The 16,936-nt window shown below is 40.5% G+C and overlaps 1 protein-coding gene across 4 annotated transcripts in view; it reads left to right on the top strand.

Moving 5' to 3' along the window:
- Positions 1 to 12,120, top strand: part of rps6ka1 (ribosomal protein S6 kinase a, polypeptide 1) — a 42,147-nt gene extending 30,027 nt beyond the window's left edge. For 2 of the 4 annotated variants that reach the window (XM_026339989.1, XM_026339991.1), the window contains exons 3-22: positions 4,124 to 4,240; positions 4,362 to 4,443; positions 5,780 to 5,860; positions 6,041 to 6,120; positions 6,267 to 6,373; positions 7,144 to 7,181; positions 7,682 to 7,824; positions 7,971 to 8,041; positions 8,142 to 8,230; positions 8,364 to 8,428; positions 8,537 to 8,639; positions 8,967 to 9,097; positions 9,500 to 9,625; positions 9,803 to 9,892; positions 10,001 to 10,159; positions 10,442 to 10,603; positions 10,702 to 10,778; positions 10,865 to 10,982; positions 11,085 to 11,222; positions 11,564 to 12,120. In XM_026339989.1, coding sequence (XP_026195774.1) covers positions 4,124 to 4,240; positions 4,362 to 4,443; positions 5,780 to 5,860; positions 6,041 to 6,120; positions 6,267 to 6,373; positions 7,144 to 7,181; positions 7,682 to 7,824; positions 7,971 to 8,041; positions 8,142 to 8,230; positions 8,364 to 8,428; positions 8,537 to 8,639; positions 8,967 to 9,097; positions 9,500 to 9,625; positions 9,803 to 9,892; positions 10,001 to 10,159; positions 10,442 to 10,603; positions 10,702 to 10,778; positions 10,865 to 10,982; positions 11,085 to 11,222; positions 11,564 to 11,686 — 2,100 coding nt within the window. In that variant the 3' untranslated portion in view covers positions 11,687 to 12,120. Of the gene's footprint in view, positions 1 to 245; positions 396 to 1,208; positions 1,263 to 1,989; positions 2,641 to 4,123; positions 4,241 to 4,361; positions 4,444 to 5,779; positions 5,861 to 6,040; positions 6,121 to 6,266; positions 6,374 to 7,143; positions 7,182 to 7,681; positions 7,825 to 7,970; positions 8,042 to 8,141; positions 8,231 to 8,363; positions 8,429 to 8,536; positions 8,640 to 8,966; positions 9,098 to 9,499; positions 9,626 to 9,802; positions 9,893 to 10,000; positions 10,160 to 10,441; positions 10,604 to 10,701; positions 10,779 to 10,864; positions 10,983 to 11,084; positions 11,223 to 11,563 lie in introns of those variants that run through there. The other 2 variants (XM_026339992.1, XM_026339990.1) reach the window with 2 other exon arrangements.
- The last annotated feature ends 4,816 nt before the right edge of the window (positions 12,121 to 16,936 follow it).

Genomic DNA, 16,936 nt, shown 5'->3' with positions numbered 1-16,936 from the left:
CTGTTCTCCTGCAGCAGTGTCTTTTCTCTGTCTTCCTGTGTTTCCTCCACTACTATATATCACTGATTCCTTTTCCCTGTGTGAAAATGCTTCCTCAGAGCCCCTTCCTGTCGGCGTAGAACCATATCCTCCACTCTGTGCACTACAAGTCTGCTGCTATCATGCATTTTTAAAAAATTAACTTCACTTCCTATTTTGTTGTCTGAGTGCAGATCGTATTTCTGTCTTTGTGGTATTGCATACATAAAGCGTTTGCTAACTCTGACACACACAAGCCATGCATTTGTAAGAGTGTGACAGAATTTCTTACGCCAGTGGCAGCATCAGTGACATGGAAATATTTGGACATAGAAATGTGGAGACTCATATTTCGCACCAAACCTCGAACACAAGAGGCAAGTGGGCATTTTATTCATGCGTGATTTTGACTGTTTGATGTGAAGTGAGCTTGTGTGTGTGTCTTACTTGGCTAAGCCCACGGTGATCACTGTGGGGATGTTATATATGGAGAGGAGAGGAAGGATTTTCCTCTGTCAGGAGAACCCTTTCCTTCTTGAGGAAAATCCTTCCTTGTGATGCTCGGCTGTGTGAAAATGTGAGTACGTGTTTACCTTCAAACTTCTCTAAGCTACATCATAAATGATTAGTTTTACCATGCGAAGGCAGTTAAACTGTAAAACATAACTGGTTTTAGTTCAACAAGGTCAATGCGCAGTATGTTGAAATGAGACTCCCACGCTGCCAAAGAAGTGCTAATAACTGTTTGCACTTGCATTACTGCATGTGATTAGTCAGATATGTCAGCCAGAATCTTGCTGAGCATCAGTTTTTCTGGGAAACGCGTTGTAGCATGTTGGAGTTATCGAGCAGGAAGGAAGTTAGATCGATTTGTGAAAAGAGGAAGCGAGAACTAGGAGGGAAGAGACATTTCCTGTCACTAGTGTAGCAACCATTACCATCTATTCTTTTCTATCCACCCTCTCTCTTTGTGTGTGTGTGTGTGTGTGTGTGTGTGTGTGTGTGTGTGTGTGTGTGTGTGTGTGTGTGTGTTTGAGAGGTGTACCTTCAAGGATCCTGCATTCAGTTTCTACTTTTTTTTTATCTGTTCAGCAACCTTCATATTGAATTTAGAAATGTAAAACAAGTAGTTCTCTGTTACCAACTATGTGTTAACTCACCTGTTTCCACACATCTTCCTCCCATCCCAGAAAGACTCTCATATCACCTGGATAGAGAGAGACTTTGCCAATATTAGAGTCCAGGTAAGGTCTGACCATTTGCACCGTGCAGCTCTTTCATATCAGGCAATTCTGCAGCTCCTCCCTTGCTAAACACACGCCAGCTTACTGTTGCCTACAATAACACACATGCATTTTATCCTCTTCTGACTAACACTTGTATTTTTGTCTCTCTGCATTTCAAAAATTGCAACAATGCTCAAGTTCACTTTACTCATGGCACGGACTACACTGCAGCACAATCAGATGTTTGTGAGAAGTAGGTCTGCAGACAGCTCGATAATGCCACTGTTAGGTCAAGAGAGAAGTTGACTCATGCTCTATATTTATATGGGTATCGAGTGGCAGATTCTCCCTGGTTAAAGAGATTTTGTCTGTATAAAGAAGTGAGTAGGGGGTGTGTGTGAGAGAGAGATTGTTTTAAGAAACAGGATGATCACGAATAGATTATAGTGACATGCCTGGCCACAAACAGGAAAAATGTCTGTCATGCACAAGCAGTGAGAAGTTTGAATCGTCTCTACTGTGTTGACACTGAGAAAGGATGCCCTCTCCTCCCTCTCTCTGCCTCCCCTCTTCCTCTAGCTTCTACTCTATTGAACTGGGAAGTGGCCCACAGTCTGGGTCTGGGGACAAGGCAATAAGTGATGACATTAAGTGACTGTGTTGCATTGTTTTCTGTCAGAGGAGCAGAAAAGCTCTGTTTGGTTGTTTGTTTATTTAATCAATCATTAATTTCACATCTTACTCTTTGTATTTCACTTTCAATCTCTCTTAGCCTCTTTCTTTCGAGCTCTCTCACTCTTAGCCGCAAATTTGTGTGTGTGTGCGTGTGGGACTTGCTGGGTGCAGGACTCTGAGAATAAGAGCAGGTTCTTCCTTCCTGCCTGCGCCGGTTCCAGTTCACTTCAGATGCAGTCAGTCACAGAGGAGTCACACCAGGCTAAGCAGACCAACACTGAGAATCAAAGAGGGGAAGACAGGAAAGATAATGGAAGACAAGATGAAGAGTTAATATCAAATATAGGCTCCTGGAGAGGAAATAGATAAAGGGCAGAGGTTTTTTCAAAATTTACCTACAGTCCACAGAACTAATCCTGGCATGGGTGCACAAATTAATCTAAAGTGTGCTTGTGGTAGGATGAGGTGAAGTTAAGGATGATTTATGTGAGGTAGCGCTGCTGCCTTGTTATGGACATGGGCAAGAAGATGAAACAGTTTGAGAAATGCTGAGATGGAGAAGGACAAGCAAAAGTTTAAGCTGAGACAGTTTCTGACTCTCTACCTGTTCAAAAAGAGCAAATCCTTGGCTGGAAGTTCTCCTCACTGTAACAGCTGCAGATCAGCACCTACACCAGGCGACGGCACTGACACTTTACCCGCACCAAGGAACCACTGGACGGTAAAGTGATGCTTTTGTGTTGGCTTGTCTCCAGACAGCTGTTGGTTGGATTATGTTGTGATTAGGAGCTGCATTATTTACATGAACAAACAGAGAAATGGGATTCATTAACACTGCAAAATACAGACAGTGCTTTACTGTGGTATTTGCCGTTGTGTAAAAACAAGGTGCAGCTGAAAGCATGCATGTTCAACAATTTCTGGTTTCCTGTTGTCAAATAAAGTTACCGTCTGTAGTGGTCTGTGGTGTTGGATGGTGTGTTGCTGAAACTTTATCAAGTGATCGCTGTTTAATTCGTCTTTTGTCTCACAGATACATTGTTAGTTTAGGGCTGCAGCTACTGATAATGATCAGCAATTCATGACATGGTTACATTTTCCAACATCTTTTTAATTAGCTCATCATTAGTTCATCACAACCTCCCACAGCTGTGGCTGACATCTTTAGATTGCTCCTTTTGTCCAAGTTACAATTTTAGTTAAAAGCACAAGAACATCTGTCATTTTTGCTTGATTGATGGCTTAAATGATTGAAAATTAATGGAATCATTGCAAAAGCTTAAAAACAAAATGTATCCATGAACTATGTAATTAGTAGAATAGTCAAAGAACATCAAGTTAGTCACCAGTATATGACTAACTCATCAGTTTTAATCATAAAATTATAAGCTGCTAATAATATTAATACAGTCCTGTCGATTAAAATGATTTGTGAGATGTTCTACTCTTAGTCCTACATTTTAAAATTAAGCCCTGTAAGTAGCTGTGGGTAGAATTTGGGGGGAGGGGGAGGAACACACTGATAAATTTTAAATCTGTAGTACTGTGTCTGACTGTAGACCCACAGCATGAAACGCAGGAGATGATGATGCTGAACAAGCTGGTGTCTAGAAAGGTTGATGTTTTCGATGTTTGCTGGTAATGTTTTGATGCCTTTGTTTAGGGTGGTGATGAGTTGTGGCTGAGGTTGACACCGGGCCAGCAGCGTATCGGTTCTCTGCAGTGCCAGCAGCACCCCACCCTGTAAAAAACACCCGAGAAGTTGACTTAAAGGTCTCTGAAAACAAAAAGTGCAGTGTGAGGTCGCGCGTTTTGTGTCCAAATACAGAAACATGGAGCCACTTTGCACTTTTGCAACTTTTAAAGAGTGCACTGGCGGTTTGTTGTCACAGTTGTGTATTCACACTGAATAATGCTACCAACTTACCATCATTTCCAGAAAACTAATAAAAATAAAAAAAAAGTCACCACAGGGTGTAATCACTTACACACACAGCTCCGTGTTTACTGTGCTTCCTCTTTCTACTATTTTGATACACTGCTATTTACAGCAAGAGGTGCTCCCTCTGAACAAACTGACCTATTTACACAGCAAACAGTCTCTGACTACAACTGTGTAGCCAGAGAACCACAAGTACCCCCCTTGTTGAAAGTAATAACTTATTGGTTTATTATACTTTTTGTCTCTCGTTTGCACTCTACAGGAAGATGGAGACATCAAGGAGATCAACATTACCCATGTGGTCAAAGAGGGCTCAGAGAAGGCTGATGCCTCTCAGTTTGAGCTGCTCAAAGTTCTGGGACAGGGATCCTTTGGCAAGGTACCGCATACAACTGTTCCTACTGCGTCTTCCCTCATCTGAGACCGCTCTTACTCTCGGACTCTCAATTCCAGACTGGATATAACTTGGTTGTTTGTGTGTTTTGCTGTGCGTACTGCAGGTGTTCCTGGTGCGGAAGGTGACCCCTCCAGATGCCAACCAACTCTATGCCATGAAGGTCCTCAAGAAGGCCACTCTCAAAGGTGCAGTACCCTGTGATGGGATTGAGTGGGACAGTATAAAATAATGGTTTTGCTGTCATAACTGAAAGTTATTAAATTTTATGAGTTCCCACTGTCAGCTTGGTAAAACTGTCTGACTGATCAGCAGGTGCAGAACAGTCGCTCTGCAGCTGATACATCTTGTATTACTCTACACAAAGTTCGGTTGTAGTGTAAAATATAAATAAAAACAAAATGAATTGGTTTCCATATTATTTAAAACATGCATCTCATCTAAAATTTTATAAAGACAATATATTGACACCTCTAAAACCCCGTTACCATTTCATAAGTGAGCAGTTCAAGTGCTTTAGTTTTGAAAGCAGTTTCTTTTCCCCTTCTTACTGGATATAGGATTTCAGCTGCCTCAACACTTTCAGGCCTCCTTTGTTGTGTTTCATGTTCCATTTACAACTTTTTAAGTGGATGATGTAATGCTGTATGTGCAGAATGTGGTTGGTTTTCAGCCTTGTCCCTTGTGTACAACGAGCTCACTGGATTCTGTAAATCTGATGATGTTGATTACACTTTAGATGATGAAATCCCCAAATGCTTTGCAAAAAATGTTATTTTTGGCATAAAACCTCACCATCTTGATATTGTAATGAGCATTTGTAACATTTCTGACATTTAAATCACCGGAATCAGGAGATGAACGGAGAATGACAATAATAACTAGCTGGAACATTGTTTTTTTTTACTTAGAGCTGATTTCATGAAGCTTTCTCTTTGGCTTCTGTGGTGCTGTCACTGTTTGTTTTCAGGTGGCAGCACCTTCAGTTTCATGTAAAAGGGTGTATGCTTTTCCTGTAAGTCAGAGAGACAAAGTAGTAGTTTGGTATGAGACCACCACAGACTTCAGGGGGTTTTCACTTCTGCAGACAGGTGGTGTGATCTTAATCAGGATTTGTTCACACAGTCCTCTAAAATGTTGTGGTTAATTCTACTGTATTTCATTTGCATCTCCAAATGTTGTTTTTCTCTCTATGTATTACACTTTGAGCAGTGTAGGACTACACGACTGGATTTAATTTACTAACCTTTTAGTCATATCACAGCGTACTTGGCAAAATGATTTATTTACCCTCTCGGGAACAGCACAGACAACTGCTCAACATGCTGCAAGCACAACAATGAATCACTGTCTACTTGTTTAATGTTTCCTTTTACATAACAACTAAATGCTGTTTTGTTGGTTTTAGGTTAAAATGTGATTTTATTACCATTACTGGAGGTTCATGGTTCATTAAAGTTTCAGCTACGACAATTAAAGTTGTGTACATGAACACTGACCTCTGTGCTCTTATTCATCCTTCAGTAAGAGACCGTGTGAGGACCAAGATGGAGCGAGACATTCTGGCAGACGTCAACCACCCGTTTGTTGTCAAATTGCACTATGGTAAGCCGGCCTGAAGCTTTCTTTCTCTTTCCTTTGCTAGAAAATGTCAAAAGCATTTTGCTGAATCTTCTGATTGTCCAGTTTTATTGCTGTAAACTTCAGAAACCTCCGTCTGTCACGTTGCCTGATTTACAGATGAATCCGGCTGGAATTAAACATTTATTATTTTCTTATTTGTAGCGTTTCAAACTGAAGGGAAGTTGTACTTGATCCTGGACTTCCTTAGAGGAGGAGATCTCTTCACTAGGCTCTCTAAAGAGGTGAGGGTGATTCATTAGATTGTAGCATTTAGTTGGCCTGAGGTGAGGGTTTTTATTTATTCAGCCATAAATCTACAGTAGTTTTTATCTCACTTGCTGACAAATCATATTTCTTACCATTGTGTGTGTGTGTGTGTGAATCCCAGGTGATGTTCACAGAGGAGGACGTGAAGTTTTATCTAGCAGAGCTGGCGTTAGGACTGGACCATCTCCATAGCCTGGGCATCATTTACAGAGACCTCAAACCTGAAAAGTAAGATTAAGACGTACTGAACGCAGAGTGAGAGAAACGCACAAACTAATGCATGTCTTATGAATAGTGAGGTTCACTTGGATCTGTACAAAAGCTGTATATTTAGGCTCCACAGTTTAACATTTATAAGCCAGTTCCCAGAAGCGTACCTCTGCAACTGTGTAATAACACTCAGACAGACATTGGCTTAGTCTTTTGAGAAAAGCTGCAGTGCTTTGCAGAGGCTTTTATTTTGAGTTACCTAATAAATGATGCAACAGCCAAGACACTGGACAAACAGTGATGGGAATTTAATTCAGTTCTTTGAATTATTTCCACCTTTCTATTACATGAGAAATGATTCTGTTGTTGTTGCACTTTAAAGGTAACTGGTGGAATTTTCAATAGGCACTTTAAACGTTTACAATTATCCTTACTCACCCAAATGGTTTGTGCGGATCCTGTAGACCAGGAAGAATTTATTTCCTCATTAAAGATTTATTTGAAGTTTTGAACCCTGCATTGTTTACATTAGGTGCAGTGTTCATTTTCCCCATTTTAATCAGCTACTGTTTATTGCACATGCTCCCACCAGCTGCTGATATGCTTTTCTCAAACTCTGCAGCCACATTGTGGGATAAAGTTTATGATTGTATTTAAAACAAACAGACTACAGTACACCCAGGCATAGCAAAGACAGGAAGTGTAGTCTAAGGTGAAGCAAGTGTGTGACGCTGTTATGAGTTACTGTCTACACCTTTATCCTGACATTTGACCACGTTTTTTTATAGCATTCTCCTGGATGAGGAGGGACATATCAAACTCACAGGTGAGTCTACCATATATCAGACACACACACACACACTTTCCTGTCCTCCACCTGGCTGACCTTCATTAGTCACAGGGCAGTGACAGCCTTATCACCTACTCCAGATATCTGTATATGGGGCTGTATATGTTTCCCAAGTTAATTATTACACTTTATCTTATTGTCACCCACAATCATGGTCATTAATTTACCCTGGGTCCTGGTGCCATTGAACCAAAGGTGACCTAGAGAGGCAATATAACATGCACAATAAGTCACACGGATGAAGCTTCTGCAGGACAAATGCCATAAAAAAATCAAGTGCTATGAGATGAAACATGAGATGCATGTTGAACATAGTTCTACTGCACTTACACAAAAAATTAACATAGAGTTCTTTTATTAAACTGAGTATATAAATAAAATACACTTTACTGGACTGTAGAGTGCTGCACTAAGCAGCTGCGGAGTAACGTATTGACTGTGTCTTTTGTGTTTTTTATTTATTTTTTTTATAATAGATTTTGGTTTGTGTAAAGAAGCTATTGATCATGAGAAGAAAGCGTATTCCTTTTGTGGAACTGTGGAGTACATGGCACCAGAGGTTGTTAACAGACAGGGACACACCCACAGTGCTGACTGGTGGTCATTTGGAGTACTAATGGTAAAAAACTATTTTTGACTATTTTTGGCTCTCAGAGATTTTCAGAGTAATATGTGAATATTTTTATATTGATATTTTACATAGTAGATTGTAGATCTGCACTTGATTGTACTGACAGGTTAAAGTTTCTTTGTTCTCTCTTCCAGTTTGAGATGTTGACAGGAGCGTTACCATTTCAAGGGAAGGACCGCAAGGAAACTATGAACCTGATTCTGAAGTGAGTGTCCTCCCGATGGAAGGCCAATCCAACACTGAGCCCTACTATCACTGTTCAAAATGTCTCACGTGATATTTGTGCTATCTGTCTCTGCCTGCAGAGCACGTCTGGGAATGCCTCAGTTCCTGAGTGCAGAGGCCCAGTCTCTGCTCAGGGCTTTGTTCAAGAGGAACCCTGCCAACAGACTGGGTTGGTACCAACTCATAACATGACTTGCACAAATAGAATTTTACAGTATATTATTTTATGTATTATATGCTGTCTGACACTGTTTGGGCAATGGCTAGCTCTGCAATTCTGTGATGTGATGTTTTGCTAAAAGGATCCAATGCTGACGGTGCAGAGGAGATCAAACGGCACGGTTTCTTCTCCACTATAGACTGGAATGTGAGTGTCTCACTGTCATATTTATTAGACACACAGTTAAAAAAGATGAGATTCATTAGGAAAATGTTCGAAAACTGGTTTAAATAAAGGTCTTTTGGTTTCTTTCAGAAACTCTTTAGGAAAGAAATGAAGCCTCCATTCAGACCAGCAGTGGCTCGTCCAGACGACACTTTCTACTTTGACTCCGAGTTCACCTCCCGCACCCCGAAAGGTCAGAGGTTGAGGCTAAAAGTCCAATAGTCTTTTTTTAATTAATGACTATATTTCTATTTCTGATACGGTTTTCCAACCAGAAAGTGGTTCAGCAGGAGTTTTGTATTTTTCTTCTCTCAGCTTGAAAAACAATCGATACTAAATGTTGTTTTTTAAAAGGAGACACTCAGTGGTGATTAAGATGTAATAATTATTAGAATTGGCTGTAAAATCTCCTTTTGTTTGAGTTTAAATGTGGTTTATTTGCTTTTGTTTTGTACATAGACATCTCTAACAAAAACGTTTTACTTCCTTTTCCAATTCTTGACATTTCCTTATCGTGCAGACTCCCCCGGCGTACCCCCCAGTGCTGGAGCTCACCAGCTCTTCAGGGGATTCAGCTTTGTTGCAACAACTCTGTTGGAGGAAGAAGGATCAGTGGAGCCATCACAACCCCCACCACATCCAGTGGTCCAGGTCAGACGGGAAGTGTGTTTTGCTTAATTTTAATTTACTCCCACAAGATAATAGTTTAAAACGTGCATTTAAGTCTACATTTCATTTACATATGGTTCTTGTGGGTAATGATATGAAAGAGGAAGGAAAGACAGAAGCAATGTGTAAGGTGAGACAGGCAGACAAGAAGAAAGAGGGGAATTAAATAGTTAAACAGTCACGTAGCTTCTGATTCTGTTTAATGCCTGGCAGGAGCAGAAATTTACGGTGGCAGAATGAGAGAGACAGTTTTGTAACCAGAGAGAAGAAAGGATTCAACTCCTTGCTGAAAACCTTCAACGCCTTTCTTCCTCATCAGCTCTGTCAGTGCGTTACACCTCCACTCACCTCTATGCTCTTTAACTTTCAACTCTTCTTCTGCAGCAATTGCACGGGAAGAACCTGCTGTTCAGTGACGGCTACGTATTAAAGGAAGACATCGGCATGGGCTCCTTCTCGGTCTGTAAACGATGCATCCACAAAGCCACCAACACAGAATATGCTGTCAAGGTATGAACATACATAACAATCAGCACTGTATCTCTGTAATGTTATTTCATTTACTTAAATGAAAGCAAACCGTCATTTTTATTAAGTCACATTCAAATAATTATTATCTATTAACAAATAAAATGTATCTGTCTGAACATAAAATGTGAGCTGCATGTTTGGCTTTGTGATTGTCAGATGATTGACAAGACCAGTACAGACCCCTCTGAAGAGATTGAGATTCTACTGAGATACGGGCAGCATCCCAATATCATAACACTGAAGGATGTGAGTACAAAAAAACACACTTAAATCACACCTCACAGTTTTATTTGCCTCAGGTGTGTACTGAATGTCACAGTTGTTAATGTGTTAATGTGTGCGTTTCTGCCTCAGGTGTACGACAATGGTAAGCAGGTGTTCCTGGTGGCAGAACTAATGCGTGGAGGAGAGCTGCTGGATCGAATCCTCAAGCAGAAGTTCTTTTCAGAGAGAGAGGCCAGCGCCGTGCTTCACACCATCACCAAGACTGTCGAGTACCTGCACTCACAGGGGGTGAGGACCACAAGCGTTAGCACTCTTCAGCCTGTCACACTCTGTACTCCTCTACATTTGTTGAGTTTAGCATGGTTTCTCTTGACCTTGATAATTGATAGATCAATTACAGCTTTTAGTTTTAAAAATCAGCTTTTGAAACTGGTTTTCACTTTGATGTCCAGATGTTCACTCATCTTTATAAAAAGAGAATATGAAAATCCGAGTTACAGATAAATTCTCAATAGTACAGTTTTCAATTTACCAGTCTGTTTAATTATGTATGGTCTTTGTGTTTTTTAGGTGGTGCACAGAGATTTGAAGCCCAGCAACATTCTGTATGTTGACGAGTCAGGAAACCCAGAATCAATCAGGATCTGTGACTTTGGCTTTGCTAAGCAATTGCGTGCCAACAATGGCCTGTTGATGACTCCATGCTACACTGCTAACTTTGTAGCTCCTGAGGTAAGCATATAATTAATCTGGATTAAAAGGAAAACCTTAAATGATCAGTTGAAAAATGAAATTAAAATCAACTGTGTGACTATTTCTGATGGTGGCAGGTTTTGAAGCGTCAGGGCTATGATGAAGGATGTGATATCTGGAGTCTGGGAGTCTTGCTGTACACCATGCTGGCTGGGTGAGTAGCAACACACAGTCTCTATTCTGACACACATTTTTCTTTCTCATTACATCCCATGCTCACTCTCACTTTTCTCCCACCAGTTTTACTCCGTTTGCCAACGGACCTGAGGACACCCCCAACGAGATCCTGAACAGGATAGGCAATGGTCACTTCAGCCTGACTGGGGGCAACTGGGACACTGTGTCGGATGCTGCCAAGGTAGAGCTCCAAATGTGGCTCCTTAGGTCTATCTCCTCAGCAATAACTCCAGTCTCTTCCATTGCACTTGTCAGTATCACAATTATTATGTTCTCCTTTTAGGACCTTGTGTCAAAGATGCTACATGTAGACCCCCATCAGAGACTGACTGCTAAGCAGGTCCTGAGACACCCCTGGATTGTCCAGAGAGACAAACTCCCCAATAGTCAGCTCCCGCACCAGGATCCCAAACTGGTCAAGGTAACAGAACTGAAAGCATTCTCTCTCAAAATGGTCTTTATTACCTAAATAAAGGAAGTAAGTGAAAAGTAAACTTTGCAGATACTGTAGACACTTTGAAATGCATCACACATTGTGTTTTGCATAAAAGAAGACAAAGTAAACATTTACACCATTATAAAATAAAGGATTGGTATTTATTTGATTAGATGAACTCACTACAGCTTTGAATAAACAGTATGTCACTTACTTTAGACATTGGTTTGTTTAGGATAATTGGCTTCTGTTTTCTGATTACCCACATTTTGGATAGTTGCTCTAATTATTTCGGCTGCAATCACCATCCTGTTGTTTACATTCAGGGTGCAATGGCTGCCACCTACTCTGCCCTGAAGAACTCCCAACCCACTCCTGAGCTCAAGCCCATCGAGAGCTCCTTCCTAGCCCAGAGGCGTGTCAAGAAGCTCCCCTCTACCTCCCTGTAGAGACTCAAAACAACCAATCAGCTCACTGGAGACTAACCAAAACTGCACCTCCTAGCTCCAAACCACCCAGTCAGCTTGCTCGGGGACTCTGTGTCCACCAACCACTACCAGCCAAGGAACACTGACTGTGGTCCGGCCCCCATCTTGTGACATCAGTTGTCCTGCTCTTGCTGTCATCCCCGCAGTTCGGGCCCATCAGCTGCCATTAGCCCGCCTCCCTGGACTAGCAAAAGATTGTGGATGGATGGGGATATTGCAGGCAAAAAAAAAAAAAAAAAATAGGGTGCAGATTTTCGGCAGATGTATTAGTGCTGTGTGTGTGTGTGTGTGCGCGAGTGTGAGCGTGTTTGTGCATGACCTGCCACAGAGTTGATGCAGCCATGTTTTTTCAATTGTGACAATGAACGTTTTCTCTCCTCATAATTGCTATAATTGGTTGTCATTCAGCTGCTGCACGCCTGTCTGTCTGCTTGTTCTGTTGTGCGTCCTCCTGTTCGTTTTGTAAAGTTGACGAGCTTTATCTTACTGGTTGTGCTGCCAAATCAGTCTGTGCCGACAGCACAAAACCACAGTACTGTCCAGCTGCTGTTTAAATGTTTTTGAAAGAGCATTATTAATATGAATATTAAACATTTCTGCCATAAATGCCTCTTTGGCTTTGGTACAGCCAGACCACAGGGATTCTAAGAAATGTCAAATGCTGATATTTCAGTCTATGTCGATCTATGCTTGTGTTTTGTTTTACAGAGAGTGTGTGGATGTCTGTTGCACGACTTGCAGGGTGTGTGTGTGGGTGGGTGTGTGTGTACTGTCTTGCAAGATGCTGCGGGGTCATGTGCATGGTCCAGTGACGTAATGATGTCATGTGGCTTCCTCGTTTCTATCCTCTCCCTTTTCTCTGCTTGATCCATCTGCTGGCAACCGGTTGAGATGTCCGTTATTTTTATTACTACAAAAAATAGTAAAAGAGGTGGCTTTCTGTGAAAGGAACTTGCCCAAGGAACAATGTGGCATGTTAAAATTCTCGACTTGCTTTGGTTTTTTCTGTTTTGTTTTATTTTTTTTCCACTGTGTTTCTTGAATAATACATATTGAATGCGATTTCTTGTGCTGGCTGCTTTTGTTGTTGATCGTTTTCTTTTTTTCTTTTTGTCCAAAGAAAGTGGTGAGTTAAAATAGTGAAAGACATGCTGAGCACATCAGTCTGTGAACTTATCGCTGTACAGGTCTCTTCTTCTGTTTTCAAAACAAAGGGAAAAGGTGTTGACCGTTGCCTATATGCAACTGAGCACTCAAAGGCAGCCTCTCCCTTCAAATCTGTCAAGTCACTGGTTGATAAAATCACACAGAACTACTCTCAGTATAGAGTAGCGTCAGAGGTCTTGTGTTTAACTTCTTCGTTCATGAACTTTGGATTTCCGTTGATTTGTTGACATGTTTTCATTGTATTCACACTGAAATTGGGACATCCTAAAGAAGAAGAATTGTCTCATTCTAAGTAGCTTCGTAAGTTAGGTCTTGCTTTCAGCTTAGTGCCGAGACCTACAGGTGAGGCTGAATGTCCTAGAAAACACATGAAAACAAACAGTCAGAAGATACTGGGCATAGGTAGAAGGGAAGACCTGTGTGGCTGAATCTATGAACCAGCTGTCTTACCTCAAAAGGGATCAAAGTTATGTTATAATTCTTGTTTGGTGGCAAAACTCTCTCTTCTTTGACTAAATTTATGGTAAGGTGTTGTTGTATGATAAAGATGGAGATTTTTATATCTTACAAATATTAAAAATTCAGTTGCTATAACAAATCTTTCTGTCTTTCTTGTTCTGTAGCAAGTGTTCCATTGATTAATGAATTGCCTTAATATAACATTAGGCTACACAGTTTGAAACTAAACTGTAAGATTACTTTATCTCTCTATTGGTTTCTACTAATATCTTACATTTCTCATAATCTGACCAATAGCACGTGTTTTAGAGCCTCCCTCCCACCTGGTACATGCACCTCATAGCAGAGACCTTTAATAAAAATGTGTTCCATGCATAAATGATTCAGGTATTGGCCATGACACTGTGCACCCATACCAATTATCAATGTCATTGTAAAATCAACTACCAAATATATTAACACAGTGGTTTTAAGACTCCGCACTACATGTATTATACTACATGTCCGTAACCCTGACCTCATTTGATACACCACGAATTACTGCAAGTCCTTAAACACGGTGAGTTGCTGTATATCCAAAAACAAAATGTCGAGCAGAGCTTGCTGTGTTTTCTCTGAAGGCCACTGGAGGGAGGTAAAGTACCTAGTTAAAAGTGAACTGAACCTTGGTCCACCTAGTTAAATACCTTTCTGTCAAATGCACTCACTACTGACAACGACTGTTACCAGTCCCTTCATTTCTGTTCATACATTATACCTTTTAAGTATAGTGACCTACTACGTTTCCTCTTGATGGAGTAGTTTCTGTGCATATGTAATGGAATAAAGTCATGTTGATAGAATGGGTAATTAGCTTCTGTTTTTTTAACCTATAAAGTTCTTTATATGTAAACAGCTGTGCAGACAGCTACAATAACTGTATGTAAATGACTCCTTGCTTCAGTGCCTCAATCTGTCATGTATCTCACCCAACCCCCCCCCCTTCTTCCTTTGTTCCTCTAGCATGCAAACACCAGTAACACGCCAGTAGCACAATTAACCGTTAATGCAAACCTGCTTTGCAGTATCAACTTGTAGCATCGCCACATACTTCTACCAGGTAACTGCTCCTCCTTCGTTGGGCTTCTGGTTTCTGTCACACATTGGCATTCTACTGGGATGGTTTACGCTGAAAAGATACTGAACACCTCCTGTCAAAAGAAATGCACACCTATTTATACAAAGACATGCACTTTGGATCCTCGTCTCCTCAGTTTACTGCAGCTATCAGCTGAATCAGCTCTACTCACATGGTTGATTTTCTTGCTTTTTTCCCACAGTGTGTGTGTGTGTGTGTGTGTGTGTGTGTGGGAGTGTTTGTAAACCCTTTTCTGTTCTGAGTCATAACAGCGACACTTTCCAGGGCTGCATCATCTGGTAGCACCTCTTCTCTATTTAAAGAATTGTGTTTTGAGAGTTGTAGTTGTGCTGCTCATAGTAAATGAGCAACATGTAGTTTGAATAGACTGGTCCATTCCAAATCTAAATTACATATGACTAGATCCTCTCTTTTCTCAAGAAAGCTGGTCAGCTGCAATAAAGATTTCACATTTTTATAATTCACTTTTATAATTCACTTTGTTTCTTCACAATAAAATCAACCTACAGTATTTTCTTTTTTTTTTTACAAATCCATTCCAGTTCATTAGCAAATGACAAATGAAAGCTGCAGCGATTTTTCCCTGCAGGTAAGCGTCATATTTAAATGTAACTTTTCCATCTGCCAAGTTGTGACTCTGCTTCAATGCATTCCTGCTGCTGCTATAATTCTGCTTAAAGGAAACATTTTAGCAAAACTCTTAATTGTGCAATTAAAGAGAAGAGGCAGCATATAGCAGACAAATCACCTCACTCCTCCACGTGTGCACACACCAAATCCACACCCACCACACATTAAACAAGAAGAAGAGGGTGCAGTATAACAGACCACAGGCTTTCATCACAATTTTAATTAAAATGGTAACAGAGAGGAGAAATGGATGAAATGGTGGAACTGGACTAGAGATAATTGTACTTTAGAAGGATTAGGTACTGAAGCACAAATTAATTCTTCATACTCAATTAAGACACATAGAAGAATTGTGTGTTGGTGTGTGTCTACTATGTGCTTGCAAATGCAAACGTTTGTCCACATACATGTGTTTGACTTTGTTACTGATGTATTTGTCCCTGTGTTGCATTCCTGCAGACATGGGAGCTGCTCAAGATGCTTACCGATAAAGACAGCAAGCAAGTGTGTGAGACACTGGAGGCACCACGTGGGATTAGTTCAGAGTGAGTGGTTTTTAACTGCTGGATATTACACAACCAGAAGGATCTTCCAAAAATGGGCATTATGTTAAAAAAAATACTCCTGTGAAGCATCTTGTCTTGATCCCTACAATCTTCTTAGTCTTACTCGGTGTTGTCACATAAATTGCACAACTATTGTGCAACACATCCAAACAAATTACAGTTTACAGCATGTTCCACCATGTTGTCTTGCTCAAATGCTAGTGGATATTATAAACATAATTTGTAAATATAACATCATTTTTCAATATAAAATAAGCTTTTCACGTATCAACTTTTGTGCAGTGCAAAACGAAAGCTTCTCTTTTTGAAAAATTAACTGTAATCTAACTCCAACTCTGTATCCTCTGTATGACTGTAATCCTTTCTACGAAGATCCTTTCTTCAAGCTTTTTGATTAGAAGGAGACAGACCTGAACAGCATCTTTGGGGTTTCCTGTCATTCGTTCTTTCTCATGGCACATAAACCACAACATCTTCCTTTCCCGTCTCTCTTTGTATTTCTTGTTTCTCTCTGGAGATCACTAAAGCTAGAAGCACGAAGAGATCAGCCTATGATATTTCCAATGCAATAAGTGAATTCTCCAATATGCACGCACATTAACACTCGCACATACACCTCTGACCTGCTAAAAGCTTCATTTTTTTGACCCACTTTAGCTGCAGCCTGTTATTGAAAACATCACTTCCTGCTGCTCCAAATGCACCCCTGTACCTCCTTTCAGTTTTGCGTGTATTTGTGTAAGTGAACATATTGTGTGTGTGTGTGTGTGTGTGTGTGTGTGTGTGTGTGTGTGTGTGTTGCTTGTTACTGTAATCATATCACGTCTGCACTGCAGCTGCAGATCCAGTCAATATTTGTCTAGACATACAGGGTAAACTTAGCTGTTAATGGAGTGGATATCAAGCAATCAGGAGAAGGAACAGAAACCGATCTTCAAGGTTCAACATCATGATAATTTAACTAAATATCAGTCAAAATGAGAAGGATTTGTTAATATAGCTGCAGCAAAAAAAAAAGAAAAGAAAAAGCAAAAGCTGTGATTTCAGCTCAGATTTCTGTTTGAATGTTGCAGCACTGCACTAATGAGGTAACTGAACAAGTGAAAACAGGTGCACCAACATGTGATGGTGCAAACATACAGGAGTTCAGGGGTAAATGCTCGTACAAAATGGACCAGGATTATTAAGACTACAAGGATTTGTGAGTGTTAAAATCACTTTTTTTTTTTTTTTTTGTTTTTTTGGTCTCTT

Source organism: Anabas testudineus, chromosome 22 (genome assembly GCF_900324465.2).
Source record: "Anabas testudineus chromosome 22, fAnaTes1.2, whole genome shotgun sequence".
In the NCBI taxonomy this organism is placed as follows: Eukaryota; Metazoa; Chordata; class Actinopteri; order Anabantiformes; family Anabantidae; genus Anabas; species Anabas testudineus.
Note: the sequence above shows the minus strand (reverse complement) of the source record. Positions and strands in the feature narration are given on the sequence as shown.